General features: G+C 39.4%; 1 protein-coding gene across 3 annotated transcripts in view; it reads left to right on the forward strand.

Moving 5' to 3' along the window:
* ENPP2 (ectonucleotide pyrophosphatase/phosphodiesterase 2) overlaps positions 1-15,913 on the forward strand; it is a 176,983-nt gene that overhangs the window by 138,215 nt on the left and 22,855 nt on the right. For 2 of the 3 annotated variants that reach the window (XM_043967723.1, XM_043967713.1), the window contains exons 20-21: positions 10,829-10,903; positions 15,234-15,370. In XM_043967723.1, coding sequence (XP_043823658.1) covers positions 10,829-10,903; positions 15,234-15,370 — 212 coding nt within the window. The remainder of the gene's footprint in view (positions 1-10,828; positions 10,904-15,233; positions 15,371-15,913) is intronic. The other variant, XM_043967717.1, reaches the window with a different exon arrangement.

Below are 15,913 nucleotides of genomic sequence, written 5' to 3' on the forward strand. Positions count from 1 at the left end.
ACTGGTTCACCTCCTGATTAATGCTCAGTCTCCTTTGTTGGATCTTCATTTGTGTCATGTCCAATAACTGTAGCTGTCCCCCAGATTGTCTTGGGAATTTTCTTGAGAAAACTCTTTTCTCTATACTATCCCACTTATCATCTCATCAACTTTGGTGGGTTCAATTATTACCTATATGCAGATAATTTCTAGATCGATAGATCTATCATCTATCTATCTCTCTATCTATCATATATCCATCTATACATCCACCCATCCATCCATCCATCCATACATCTATCTATCTATCATCTATCTATCTGAGTCAGGAAGGTCTGAGTTTAAATCCAGGTTCAGATGCTCACTAGCTGTGTGACCTTAGGCAAGTCACTTAATCTCTGTGTTATGTAATGGAAAGGAAATGGCAAACTACTCCAGTATCTTTGCCAAGAAAACCTCATACAGGGTCATGAAGACTTGGATATGACTGAATGACTGAACAACTATATACACATGTGTATACACACATATACATAAACATATGTACCCACATGCACACATATGTGTATAGGTATGTGAATACATACATGTGTGGATATATACATATATTTGCACACACATATATACATCTGCATATATATCCTTTGACTTTTAGATACTTTAAAGTTGATGCCTTGAAGACATTTTAAACAACAATGTATATGTTCATACACATATGTAAGTGTGTAAAATGTATGTTTGTATATGTAGATGTGTGTTTGTGTGTATAGATACACATACATATATTTCCTGACTTTTGGACATCTCAAGCTTGATGCCTTGAAGATATCATAAACTCAACAGGTGTGTAAAAGAGAATTCATTATCTTCCTCCTAAGTCTTCTTCTATTCTGAGCTTTCTTGTTACCATAGAGAACACTACCATTACCCCAATTACACAGGCTTGCAACTTCAGTTTCTTATCCTTGACTTTTGCATTCATTAAATATATTGTATGTTTTGTCGAACCTTGTTTTTTCTACTTTTACAACATGTCTTCTTTTTGTACCCTTTGGTCCACCTACACAGCCACCAGCCTTTTGTAGGCTCTTATCATCTCTCAACTGGTCTATAGCAATAACCTTCACGTTGGTCTCCCTGTTTCAAGTCTCTCCCTACTCCAGTCTATCCTTCTTTCAACTACCAAAGTGATTTTCCTAAAGTACTGGCCTTATCATATCACCCCTTTATTCAGTAAACTCCAGTGGCTTCCTGTTACCTCTAGGATCAGATATGAAGTTCTCTGTTTGCCATTTGAAGCTCTTCACAACCTGGTCCCTTCCTACCTTTTCAATCTTCTTATACTTTACTCCCCCATATACTCTACAATCCAGCACCATTGGCCTACTGGCTATCCTTTGTACTTGAAACTCCATATTCCATTTCCATGCCTTTGATAGTGTGGGGACCAATTTTTAATTGGGGAGTGTTAGCTAAGTGGCTCGCCGCAACATTGGGGCAAGGAAGGAGACTGGCAGCCTCCCTCAAAACAGAGCAGGATTTATTTATTTATTTATTCATTCATTCATTTATTTATTTATTCATTCATTCATTCATTTATTTATTTATTTGTTTGTTTACTTATTTATTTATTTATTTATTTTTTGCGGGGCAATGGGGGTTAAGTGATTTGCCCAGGGCCACACAGCTAGTAAGTGTTAAGTGTCTGAGGCTGGATTTGAACTCAGTTACTCCTGAATCCAGGGCCAGCGCTTTAACCACTGCGCCATCTAGCTGCCCCACAGGATTTATTTTTAACAAGAACGAACTTTTAAAAAAGCACAAACAGGATCAGTAGGATCAAGGGAAAGGAAATAAAATGGAGAAAGGGAAATATACAACCTGAAAAATACCACCGCCCAGGAATCAGCTGAGAATACACAGCAGAGCTCCCGTCGCCTTCCAGCTTCCAGCCAGAATGCCAGAAAGAAAAAACAACTTCCTTCTTCCCTGCACACTCCACACAGCCCTCAGTGAATTGGATGGCCACTCTGACAGTCACATGACTGCCCTCACTAGGCTTCCAATCATTATAATTTTGCCAGGCCCATGTAAGAGTCGGCAAGTGGTGATGACATGAGGTGCCAGCACCATGGCAACGGCTACAATCAGTGGGTGGAGCACTGTGCAGTTTGTGGAGCCCTAGGCCAGTGTGGGCCAAGGCATAAAAACCTCAAATAAAAATTAATTCTTTACAATAGGCTGTTTCCCATGTCTAGAGTGTGCTGTCACCTCACCTCTATCTTTTAGTTCTTCAGGCTTCCTTTAAGATGAAATCCTACCTTTCATAGAAAGCCTATCCTGGTCCCCCCATTCCTAGTTCCTCCCATCTCAGATTGCCTTCCATTTTGCCCCCCCCCTCTCTATTTTTCTATGTACCCAGTTAGTTTCATGTTTTCCTCCCATCAGATTGAGTGCCTTGAAAATGGGGACTGATTTCACCTTTCTTTGTATCCCCAGCACTTAACATAGTCCTTGGCATACATTAAGTGCAAAAGTAAATGCTTATTGACTGGATCACTGACTCTTTGAGACTTGGAAACTATTTCTCATTCTCTATTCTAGGGCCAAGTAGAATAAACCCCTTCCTTCTTCCATATGACAGCCCTTCTGATTATGAAGATAGCTCTTGTTCCCCACGGTCTTCTCTTCTCCAGGCTAAACATCTTCCTTCTACTGACCCTTTCATGACATGGATATGAGGACCTTCACTATCCTGATTTCCCTTCTCTGGACATTCTCATTAATTATTAATTGATCATTATCATTAATTATTAACACCCTTCTTAAAATATGGTATCCAGAACTGAATAAAATGCTCTGAAAGTGGTGAAAAGGTTACATTATGTTCAATATCCTCTGTCTAAGGGAGCAGGGAAGAGTGTGATTCACTTTAGAAAGATTTTTATCCCAAATTATTAAATTTTTAAAAATTGCTTTGGTGCTTAAAGAGGCTAAACACTGAGCTAAATGGAAAACTAAATGACTTATTGTCTGAAAGTACCATATAGCTAAGATATTATTCTATATGATTTATATATGACTCATTTCTTTGAGGATTATAGTTTTTCTTTTATTTGGCTTCAGTACTATTACCACCCCTCCCCCTCAGTTTCACAAACCAATAATAGGGTGTGTTGTATGTGTGTTTTTCCTTTTTTACTGTTCCATTGCTAAATCTATTAGCTTGCATATGATTCCTATTAGCCTATGCGTGGCTTCCCATCTGATTAGGGGAGCTGAAGAAATTAGTTCAAGGGTTTTGTTTTTCTTTGACTTCTTTGATTTTCTCCCTTTTATAAGATCTTCATCTCTCTCCCACCCCATTTTTCTTAGCTCCCCTTTGATCATGGGATACACAGAATATTTGGGAGCTTCTTGGATGAAGTCTAAAGTTAGTGGGCAGCTGTACAAAAAGTTGACAAACTGTGCCTGGGACATGGAGTGCTTTAGCCTAACCCTTCACCGGGGTTCCAGTGAAGCTTCAGTGAGCATCTTCATCATATGAAGATTTGGATTTCTGCTTGGAAAAATATTGTTTGGTTTGAGTTCCCCAGATAGGGAATCATCAGGGCACAAAGAGAAGCTTGAGACTGTTCTCCCTCAGGAGATAGCTACAAAACAGTTAACAGTATTGCTGTTAATGCCCTACTGTCTTTTCTGTAGACGTAGGTCAGGCCCAATGATGCCAGGAAACCACTTTGGCTGAGAATAAATAAGGGCATTTGGTAGTCCGTGGTAATGCATTCATGAGATGGTGCCTATCCTCCCCCTCCCCCTCCCCATTTCCCTCCACCTCTTCCACTCAGTAGACACTGTAGACTCATCATAGGGAGAATGGGATTTAAGGTACCCTTGCCTTGAGCTGATGGTTTCACTCAGGGCAGCAGCAGGTTTGGGGAGTTCTCAAGAGGCCCTTTGAATACTACTCAAGTTCTTATCTCCCTCGGTCTCTTGTGAGAAAACCCACTAAAGAATTACTCTTCAGGGTGTTGTCCCCTAGAGATACTAAACACTTATATTCCTCTGATTTAGCCCCTCAGAGGTGGACTTCTTCAAACTGTATGTACCAGAAGTTCATAGATCTTTATACAATCTTCTTTATTGTTCCTCTTTGTATTAAAATGCTTATTAAGTTTACAATAAAAATGGGGAACAAAAAAACTAACAATGAAGAATAACTCAAACAAAACTAAAAGTGGATTTCTGAATTAGCCTATACTAGGATTCTCTATTTTGACCTCCCAACAGCATATAGGAGAAGGGCATAAATGTTAGTAATATGTTTTGGCCAAAAGAGAGACTAAGGCTGACTAAGCCTATGGACATTTCCTTAATTAAGTAAAGGGCTGATGTGTGTGTGTGTATATATATATATATATATATATATATGTGTGTGTGTGTGTGTGTGTGTGTGTGTGTGTATGTATATGCATGTGTATGTATACATATGTATATGTATATACACACATACATACATACACACACATATATTTGTACATGACCATGGTCATGTAATTTAATATCTCAGTGCCTTAACCAACTCTAAGAATAGTAACTTGTAGAGAAAGTATGACCTCTCTGGCTTATCAGAAAGAATAAATTATTCCTTAAGGATTGGAGCAAGTGCTTCTAAGGAAAATACAAAGAAAAAAAATCCAAGGAAAATCCTAAATCGTAACCTGTTATGACCAATAAGATGGAGGACCATACATTTTTCTGATCTTTGGGACCTCTCAAATCTCTCCAAAATAGGAATCATGTGCAAGAGATAAAGCAATTTCAGTTATCTCCATGGTCTAGGACTCTAAGAACCCAAAGAAGGTAAAAAAAAAACCTGAAGAATTTACAACATAGAAGAAATCCCATCCCCTAAGGTTCTCATTTAACACTCTCTTCCCTTATTGTGACCTACCACACTCCTGGTATCAGGTTTGCACAAATCAACCCACTGGCTTGTGACAAAACTAAAACTTATAGATTGATTGGAGCCCCTCCCATTCTTTTAGTGCCTTGGGGATCAAATTGGCAGAAATTTGCTTAGGCTGTGTTAGCAGTACAGTAGGACTCTGTGCCACAATAGAGCTTGGCCAGAAAATGTAGGAATGGAGGGAAAGGGGGCAAGACACTCTGTGTGTGTGTGTGTGTGTGTGTGTGTTTGGAGTAGAGATCGAAGCTGGTGAAATATAAATTGCCCATTGTGGGAAAAGACTGAGATGCTTTGAGATACAGTCACTAGGGAAACCATCATCAAGGAGAGGGAGTCAGAAAATGAGCAATAGGGGAAAATAATGAACAAAAGACTGAAACTACCAAAGATCTCAGGAGGAAGAAACTCAAAGACTGAACACATGCAGATAAACCAACATGGAAGATATTAAAGCAGAAGGGAGCATGTGGGAATGGGGAGACATAATTAATGTTTTGGATGGAATATCCTAGAGATGAACTAGACAGAAGGAGGAAGTAGAAGACAAATTCAATAAACAGATTACAAATCTAGTAGGGGCCATAACTTATACGACTGATTCTCCATCCCTCTTCTACCTTTTCTTTTCCTTTCTTCTGTTCTCCCCTAAAAGCAAAACACCTAATACATTCTTGACTTGCCTTTAAATTCATTCTTCAAAAGGTGGAGGAAGGGATGTAGAGAATAGCTTACTCTGGACCTGATTGTGGTCTTTAAGGAGACTTAGTTGCTAAAGGAGTACTGATGGGATAAAAGGGGATACTCCATCACATAATTTATGATAGATTGAGAGAAAGATATAAATACTTGTATACCTTAGATTTTTGAGTGAAAGATTTCTAAGAGTTAAGAAAACAAACTGATTAGGATGCCGCAGCCTAAATTTTACAGGGCAAGCTGGTCCAAGAGGAATGAAATACTCAAATGAATAAAATTCTGATGAAACAAGCAAATAATTCTGATGGGAAAGAAAAATGGAGGTTGTCTTAACAATAATATTAATATAGTGTTTTAAGGACTGTAAAGTACTATATATACACACACACACACTCTTTTTTTTCTCATCTGATCCTTACAATAACCCTGCATGACGTTTAAAATCTAATGTGTCGGGGTGGCTAGGTGGCGCAGTGGATAAAGCAACGGCCCTGGATTCAGGAGTACCTGAGTTCAAATCCGACCTCAGACACTTGCCACTTACCAGCTGTGTGACCCTGGGCAAGTCACTTAACCCCCATTGCTCTGCCAAAAAAAAAAAAATCTAATGTGTGGTTGCCTTATTCCTGTCCCAAGTGTAGGGAAATGTTAAGGGCTAAAATTCTAGCTAAACTGTCTAAAATATCTAATGAGTGGTCGCCAATAAATTATAAGCTTTAGCAAGAGTTAGACTTTTAAGCATTTATTAAGGAGAATAAGAATTTGGTAAAGAGAGAGAAAGGCCTAGATTCCTATCTATTAAAGGGAGAACACATTTCTAGCTCCCTTCTCCGCCAGCGTCCTCAGGAAAGAGAGCGAGACTGAGCGCCAGTCTCTTCCTTCCTCCTCCCACTAGCCCGCGTCACTTCCTGACTCCTGGTCTTGCCCTCAAAGACCTTCGCTTCATGGGCAGAACTCTTCTACAGTAAGTCTCCAGCAGGTGGCGTCATTCCAATCGTTACAGAAAGCTACCTAGGGTTTACTTATAAATTTGAAGCTTTAGCACCGGTTTTTGGGCATTAAGCATTTATTAAAGCAAACCAAATGTTAGTAAAGAGAGAACACTTGGAGTTCAGAAAGTTAAGAAGCCTATCTACCCAAGAGGAGAGATAAGAGTCCAGCCTGGCCTGCTTCTTCCAAGAGTCCTCTGCCACCAAGAGCCTGTTCCCAATATGAACTACCCAAGGATCCTTCTTCCACCGCCTGAGGAGAGGTAGTTCTTTCACCCTGTTTCAAGCTAATTGGCTAGCATCACCCAAAGCCGTTGGTTCACTGGACTTGAGGGTGGTCTCATGTTGAGGTCAGAGTCCACAGCTTCAGGCAGGTATGGTTTCAATTGAATTAACTTTAAGTATGTTAATCAGCAAAGTCAGTCAATCTCAGGCAATCCAATCAATCTGGGGCCTTTGGGCATTGGCAAAGTGCATTATTTTCTTACACCTATTAGGTTAGTTGCAATCAATTTCTGCATTTTACAGATGAGGAAACTGAGGCCAAGAGAGATTAAATGACTTGCCTGAGGCCACATAACTAAGAGACTGATATGTGCATTAGTAATTGGATAGATCAGTTTAGCCTTTGAAAAGATATTTACAAACAGGAGAAGGTAACTGAAGATGGTAACAAAAGAAGGCATCATGTCACAAGAATAGTTAGGAATATTAAAACTCATAATAAGCTAAGGCTGTTCATGAATGCCAAAGGAAATAAGAAGGGTTTTAAAAAGCTCTATTGAGAACAAAAAGAGAAAAGCAAAAAATAGATAGGGCCATTGTTAAAGGTGGATAGGAAGACAACATATCACAGAATCTCACATGGAGGCAGACCTTCTAGTCCAAACTGTACTCATTTGAGAATCTTTTCCATAACATCTCCAATAAGTGATTATAGCATAGGTACTTGTCCACCAACACCTATTTAGCACAAATCCTCTTGTAAGATGAAATTTAATAGTGATAAATGCAAAGTCCTATAGTTGGTTTTTAAAGAAAATGTAATTCTTTAAGCACAGGTTTTGGGGAGACATGGCTACACATCAGTTTTAATGAAAAATATGGTTTTTTAGGGGGCTACAAGCTCAATCTGTCCATAGTAACATGGTAGCCAAAACCCCAATAATGTCATTTTAGACTGTATTAATAGAAGCATTTTATCTAGTATGAAAAAAATAATAAAATCCTTCTACAGTTTTCTGGGCAGATCATAGCTGGAATGTAATGGTAAATTGTGAGCAAGCACCACAGTTTAGGAGAGTCATTGATAAAATGTGCTGTATGCAGCAGAGAGGACAATCTGAGTGGTTAGAGGCATGGAAACTGGCATAAAAGGATCAGCTGAAAGATACAGAGATGCTTAGGCTTGGAGAAGAGAAGGATTAGGTATTGATATTGTCAGCACCTGAGGGCTACTTTTCTTCTGTTACTTAAAGGACTGTCATGCAGAAATGGGATTAGTCAATCTTTGTGACAGCTACAAGCAGTGAGTGGAAGTCAGAGCAAATTAGACCCGACATAGGGAAAAATGTCCTAACGATTAGAGCTGTCCAAAAGTGGAATAGGTTGTTTTCAAAGGTAAGTCCCTGAGGTCTTCGAACAAAGGTTGTCTTACCACTTGTCCAGCATCTTGGAAAGGGGATTCTTGTTCAGGCATGGGTGGGACTGTATAGGCTCTAAGGCCCCCTCCAAGTCTGAAATTCTGTAAAGGGCAAAGAGCTCTTACAAATAGAAGGTATTTAAAAAATGGTTTCCCCTGGATGAAAGTTTAACTTGCTTGAAAGAAAGTGGACAGAAAAGAATCAGTGACAAATGAGGAGATCACTCATGCTGCGGAACAAGAGAAATATAGTTCGTAACAGTGGATTCCCCAATTGAGATCCTGTTCAGAATTTTCAAGGACATCTTATTGTGAGAGCAAAGACTTAAAGGGAAGAGAAAGAGGAGAGATTTTCTTGTGGTTGAAAAGTCGGCCAGCTAATCCGTGGGAACATGAATCAGGAAACTGAGGAGGGAAAAGAAATAGAAACTCAAGTTTGGATGACCAGACTTTGGAAGCCTTTAAAAAAGAATTGGACCACAACACTTAAAAAGACTTGGCTATGAATGTCCTGCCAAGTGTGGCATATGGAGGAGAACCCTGGCTTGCAGCAGAGAGTCCAAGAAGCCACTGTAAACACTGACCTGGGAAGTGGAGGAAAGCCTCTGTCTGGTATTCTAGAGGGTGGTAACTTAGACTGGGAAGAAAAGAAAAGGATAATTTGAAGAAGAAACAAGCCTGTATCACACTGAAAAAGGAGAGCGACACACATCATCTCTAGCAGTGGCCATTGCAAGGTAAAAACTTCCATGCCCAAGGATTGCGACCTACAATTCATAGGCTTATATGACATGATTAGGGCAGACAGCAATGTCTCCTACCCAGGAATGAAATTGTGTGGCTTTTCCACAGTTTTGCAAGAAGGAACTTGGACTGAGATTCTGAAAGTTCTGAACCTTGCTACTGTTTTAATCCAGATCTTCCTATCTCAGCCATGACTCCAAGTGAAAAAATGTTAGCTCTCTTTTGTTGGCCAAATTGTTATGATTCAGGTGGATCTATCCCAGACCTTGTGGATCAGTGTCTGGATGGGTAAATTTCTTTTCAAGTTTGGGTATCATGGATGCTTTGAGAATCTGAGTATTCTTTCTTTCCCTGTTGGAGACAATCTATCCTTCCTTACTGATTGGATTCCATTTGACAGACATTAAGGCACTACTATGTGTGAAGTACTGTGGTAGGTGGTGGGTATACAAAGACAAACACTGAAGAAATCTCTGTATTCATGTAGCTTCTATGGATATATATAAAGAGAGACAGAGACAGAGAGACAGAAACAGAGAGAGAGAACCCACTAGTAGTATATAATGGAATAAGGATTGCGGTTGGAGTCAGGAAACCTAGGTTCAAATCCAGCGTCTCTCATTTGCTACCAATACAGCCTTGGGAAAGTAACAGCCTCTCTGGGCCTCCCTTTCCTAATCTGAAAAATGAAGGGGTTAGTTAGATGATCTTTAAAGCCTCTTCCAACTCTAAATCTATAATTCTATTCCCTTGTTACATTGGAAAGTTAGGGAAAAATTTGTGGAGCCCGCAGCAGTACTTGATGCCTTGAGCCTTGATGAGGAAGATGAGGATTTTGGGAGGCAAAGATGAAATAGAATTCCATTTCCAGTTTAGGGATGGATTGTGCAAATGCATGCAAGTGGGAAATAAAATGTAGGTAACTTTTCCCAGTAAAATAGCCAGGCTTTTATGTCTTCCCCACTCCCACCACCCGCACCCCCCATCCCCCCACAGAGTCCACACTGCAGTCCCATGTCTTGAATACTTCGTGGACAGATACAGAACACAATAAAATAATATTCTGGGTCTTTGTCTTTGAAGAGCTTAAAATCTAGTTCAGGACACTGAATAGACAATCTACTAGACAGTAAACTTCAGGAGAGCAGGGGCAGGTTCTAGTGGATTCCCCCTCAGACTATCACAATACCTTGCAAATGACAGGTACTTAAACAAATATTTGTTAAACAAATCTTACTTGAAACAAAACAAAATTTAAGACTTTAAGACTAGCAGAAATGGGCAGAGCAGGGTGGAGTTAATCTGGGGAGGTTGTCTAGAGGAAGAGAATCTTGAGCAAGATTTTGAAAGAGGGGAGTTTCTTGGTGCAGAGGAGGAGAGAGAGACAGAGACAGAGACAGAGACAGAGACAGAGACAGATTTACATTGGGTAGTAGGGGAATAGCATAGAGGTTGGAACAAACCAGTAATGAATTTGGGACAGCCATCAAATTTCCCTGGCTTGGAGGGAAAGAAGGTTCCTGTTTAGGAATAGTCAGAAAAGAGATAGAGATGGACATGGGAGGGAGAGCATCCCAACTGGTGGAGTCAATAAACACTTAAATTGATAGTTAAATGCCTGCTGTGAGGAGAGCAGGTTTAAGGAATTACAATGAGAAGCAGCTGCTAATCCTTTGCTTCCCCAGTGGAATAGATCCGGAATATTGGGTTTGTATTCAGATTTCTGAGGAATGTGTTTGGTAAGCACTTAAAGTCGAACAAATAAAATGAGAATAGCCTCTCATAGAATTTTGATGCTTCTGCTTCCAGCTGAAACCAGAAAATTCAGAGGCAGCAAAAATGAAAACAAGGAAAGCGTTAATGGAATTTTTGAGCCTAGAAAAGGTTTGGTTTGAGTTTTGAAGGAAGGTCTGGGTTGGCTCGCCTGTTCCCCAAGTATGATGGCTCTGATTTGGTGGCTTCCCCCCCTCCCCAATGATATCTCCCTTGGCTACAATTCCTACTCTGGTCTCCCAAGTATAGTGCATGAAATGAGACTTATGCCTCTTATTATGACTCGGATGAGTCCCAAAACATCCATGGGAAATTTGTGAGAGCAGGGTGGGCCCTTTTGCCTCAAATCAATGGCTCTACTTGGGGGGATCTTCCAATGTATACTCCAAAGGGTTTTCTTGGTTATTTGCATAGAATGGTAACACTCCAATTAAAACAACATGTATAAAGAATTGAATAAGTGGTTGCTAGGATTTTTTTTTTCCCTAAACGAAATAAGGATAATTTGATTATCATCTGGGGGGCCTTTAGTCATTCAAGCTTTAGGTACAAATTATTTTGCCTTCAGGTTACTAAGTCCCATTTTTCTATAACAGGGACAGCTCAGCCTTTGGCCTTTCCAAAATAGATCAATTAAGGTTCCTGCCACTTCTGATAGCTGTCAGAGAAAGTTTTAAGAAGAATTTTTTTTCTTCTTTTTTATTCAGTGGGAAAGGTCTTGAGCTTCTTCCCTCTGAGAACAGCTTTTCCCATGAGCATTGTTTCCCCCATATTTGCCTGACGCAACATTTGGGAACCTAGATGGAAGTTCTTAAAAATTGAAATTCAAACTGTCATCTTGGGGCAGCTAGGTGGTGCAGTGGATAGAGCACCGGCCCTGAAGTCAGGAGGACCTGAGTTCAAATCCGGCCTCAGACACTTAACACTTACTAGCTGTGTGACTCTGGGCAAGTCACTTAACCCCATTGCCTCACCAAAAAAACAAAACAAAAACAAACAACAACAACAAAAAACCTGTCATCTTTCCCTCCCCACCCTCACCAGTGGAAGGAATGACCCTCTAAAACCTACACTTATTTTATTTATACATGTTTGTTTAATGTCCTACCTGAGGAGATTTCCTTTCTTCATGTGACAAAGCTGCTTACTTTAAATGCTCATCACTACTTTCTTTAATGCTCAAGTAATGCATATTCAAATTGCAATTTGCAAATAATGATCAACAGAGAGTCTTCCACTTGATTAAATCATTGGTTCATTTGATCACTTCATTTTACTAATCTCTTCTGGGGCCAAATTTAATTAATTGAGTAAATTCAAATCAACAAGCATCTATTAGGCACTGGTTACCTCTAAGGCATGATGATATGTGCCTGAGATACAAAGATAAAGAGTGACAGTGCCTGCCCCTGATGATTTTATAGTTTAATAGGGGGAGATATTAATAATTATTAATGTAAAGCTTGTATTTACATATCTTCAAGATCTGCAAAGTGTTTTATATATTATCTTATTTGATTGGCATGTAATATAAAATATAGCTTGCATCTGCTTAGCATCTTAAGGTTTGTAAAGTGTGTTTCAAATATTTTCTTATTTTAAATTCATAGGACACAAGATAGAATGTAATGGGGTGAAGGTGAAAGAAATTCAAGAAAGGAGAGACCATTTATAACAAGGAGAGTCAGAGGAATCTCGGAAGAGTTGGGATCTTATCTGAGCCTTGAAGAATGAGAGGGCTTTCAAGAGGCAGAAATGTGGAGGAGAGTATGTTGTCATGGAGAGAACTTGAATGAACAAAGGCCTGACTGTGCAGGACTCAGGCATCAGCTAGTTATTGAATGGAATGTAGAGAGGGTGAGGGAGTGAGAAATTTGGCTGGAAAGGTGTGTTGGTGGGAGCCAGTCTACTGATCTTGAAGGAGCTTGAATACAAGGTAAAGAGTTTAGTTTTTCATATAATTAATAGGGAGCCAGTAAGATTTGGAACAGGCACTAACATAATTAGATCATAATTAGATCTTTTGCTTTGATGCATTATTTTGTTAACAGCATGAATTAGAAAAGGTAAATAAAGGACTCAGTAAGACCTATAAGAAGAGTAATACAATAATCTAAGTGAATGGTAATGAGTTGGTAGGCTTATGAATGTAGAAGAGGAGGGTTATTTGAGAGATATCGCTCAGGTAGAATTAACAGCATTTAGCAACTGGTTGAATGTGAAGGGCGATGGAGATGGAAGAAGGATAACTTCTTTTATTTTGAGTCTGGTTGACTGGGAGATATGCATACTGGCAACAGAAAGAGTTAAGGAGGAAGGGATAGGCATTTTGAAGTTGGAGGTAGTGGGGAGAGGGAATGAGTTCAGTTTTAGACATGTTGTGACAAATACTGGTGGGACATCCAGGGAAAGATGTTCAAAAGGCAGTTAGAGAAGCAAAGTTGGAGTTCTGGGAAGAAGGTAGACATGGAAATGTAAATTTGAAATCATTTTCATAGATATGTTAATTAAAACCTTGGGAATGGATGAGGACTTCAAGGCAGGGAAAATGAAGATGGTGTGGTTTAAAGAGGAGAGAGCTGCACCGAAGCAGACCAAGAGGGAACAAATAGGAGAAGTAGGAGAGGACATTGTCATAGAAGAACATGTCATCTAGAACATGCAGGTGATCAGAACCATCAAACTGCTACAGAAAGGTCAAGGGTTTGACCTTGGATTTGACATTTCAGAAGCATTGATGGCTTGAGAACAGGTGGGATATTTTTAGTACCCTCAATAGAGTAGGAAAAAAAAGTTATTTTCTGATAGAGCAGGGGAATTAGTTTCAGGGCTTAAGGAGAGAGAAAGTTTGGAACAACTATAGGAAGCAAGATAGGGAGACTATCAGAGATGATTAAAGAAATTGATGTATAAGAATGAGAGCCTGGGACAGCTAGGTGGTAAGTGGACAAAGCACCTGCCCTAGATTCAGGAGGACCTGAATTCAAATCCTGCCTCAGACACTTGACACTTACTAGGAATAGAAATGGAAAAGATGTATATTGGAGATAAACCAGGGTCAGATATCAGTATCAGGGGATGAACAGACGTATGTATGTATGTTGTCTCACTTATTCTCAGGGAAGCTCCTTGAGAATAGCTACTGTTGGGGCAGCTAGATGGTGGAGTGGATAAAGCACTGGCCCTGGATTCAGGAGGACCTGAGTTCAAATCTGGCCTTAGACACTTGACATTTACCAGCTGTGTGACCTTGGGCAAGTCACTTAACCCTCATTTCCTCACCCAAAAAAAGAGAATAGGTGCTGTTTCACTGTTGTTTTTCTATTCCCAGCTCTTGGCATAGTGTTTGGCACATAGTAAGCACTTAATGATTTTGATTGATGGACTGCTTTTTTAAAAAAGAAAAGAAAGTGTAAACCTTTTCCTTTCTTCTATCATATTCTTAAGTAAACTGGGAAAAGGGATTTGGGGGTGGAGTGCTATGTCTTAGGGTCCATGGAAAGGAAATGTGAATAAAGGGAAGTGAGGCCAGATTAGGGGGTATAGATTGGGAGAACCAGATTTTGCCATGAAAGTCATGAGTGAATTGAGGAGGAGGGAAGCAGTGGGAGAAATAGAAAGACAGATGTTTGTGATCCAAATTGGGGAAAGTTCAAAGCTCGTAATCTTGGAGGTAGAATAGTTTCATGTGTTGGTAAGGTCTTAGGTATAGAATTCTTATAGAATAGAGACAGATCTTGGGATTTAAAGTGGTCCAAAGTGTGTGAAGGATGATCATTGTGAATACTGAAGAGATTTAGGATAAGAGCAGGATTTAGGATGGATGGAAGGATGTGGCCCTTCTACTGTAATTACTAAGAAAGTGCTCAGAGAGAAGGGAGTTGCCTTGATAAGAAACAGGCCCTTTTCATCTTTTGTCGCTACAAATCACTAGATGGCAGTGATGAGAGTCTGGACAGAGTGACATCAAAATAGGACTATTATTTGTCTCTTGTCTAGTCAGATCATTCCAGAGGTGGCTATAGAACTTCCCCACCCCTGATACCAGCATTTTACCCTAAGACTAAAAAATCCACTGCCTAAAATGACAACGTAAAGAAATTATTAAAATCACAAAAACAATTATTTTGGTTTGTATAGAAGATGAATCAAATAAGACAATGTATGTGGGAAAGCTTTGTAAGTGATAAAGCTTAATGTTATTGTAACTTTTTGTTTTAAAAAAAAAAAACCCCAAAACACCAACACTATTCTTCCAAGGTGATCAGATAAACCAAAAAGAGGGTTAGGTACTAACTTGATTAAATTAAGGGGAAGGCGCTATATTATTACTAAAGTGAGCAAATTTTGGACAACTTGGCTCTCTTCCAATATCTTTTCCATGTCATATGTATGATCTAAACTGTCTTTAATGAAGTTTATTCTTTTTCTCCTTTCCTAGAGAGACATCTTCTTTATGGTCGACCTGCAGTACTTTATCGGACTAGATATAATATCTTGTATCACCATGATTTTGAAAGCGGCTATAGTGAAACACTCCTAATGCCACTGTGGACATCCTACACTGTTTCCAAACAGGTCATTGAAAGAATTGGGTCTTCCAGTATTTGATATTATATTATATACCTTATGTTAGTAGGAAGATAAATACTTTGGCTTACTTAAATTGTGTTTAGACAGGGCTTTAACTTTTCTTAGTGAGAATAGTCCCAGAAACTGGTCTCATTTCATGACCACGCTTCTCTCAGTTTCCAAAGTACTTGTGGAAGGAAATTAGTTATAAAGGTATCAGGATCTTAGGGAGGAATTTTGTTATTAATAGTTACCGTATCATCATTGAACCTTAGTTTTCTCATCTCCAAAATGGAGATGAAAATAATAGCAGCCATCTTACTGAATTGCTATGAGATTGAACTGAGATAATGTGTGTAATAAGTAGTTAATGCAAATCTTAAGAAACAATGTAATTGTCGACCCTCATCCCTGAAATAGTTATGGCCCATATCAAAATGTAAATTACCAGATGATGAGGTGAAGGCTCCCAGGTGGGCTTTGAGCATACCCAAGTCGAATAAATCCCCAAATGTCCTGTGGTATTTCAGCTTTGAGAAGAAGATAAAG

The sequence above is a fragment of the Dromiciops gliroides genome, chromosome 1 (genome assembly GCF_019393635.1).
Source record: "Dromiciops gliroides isolate mDroGli1 chromosome 1, mDroGli1.pri, whole genome shotgun sequence".
NCBI classification, from domain to species: domain Eukaryota; kingdom Metazoa; phylum Chordata; class Mammalia; order Microbiotheria; family Microbiotheriidae; genus Dromiciops; species Dromiciops gliroides.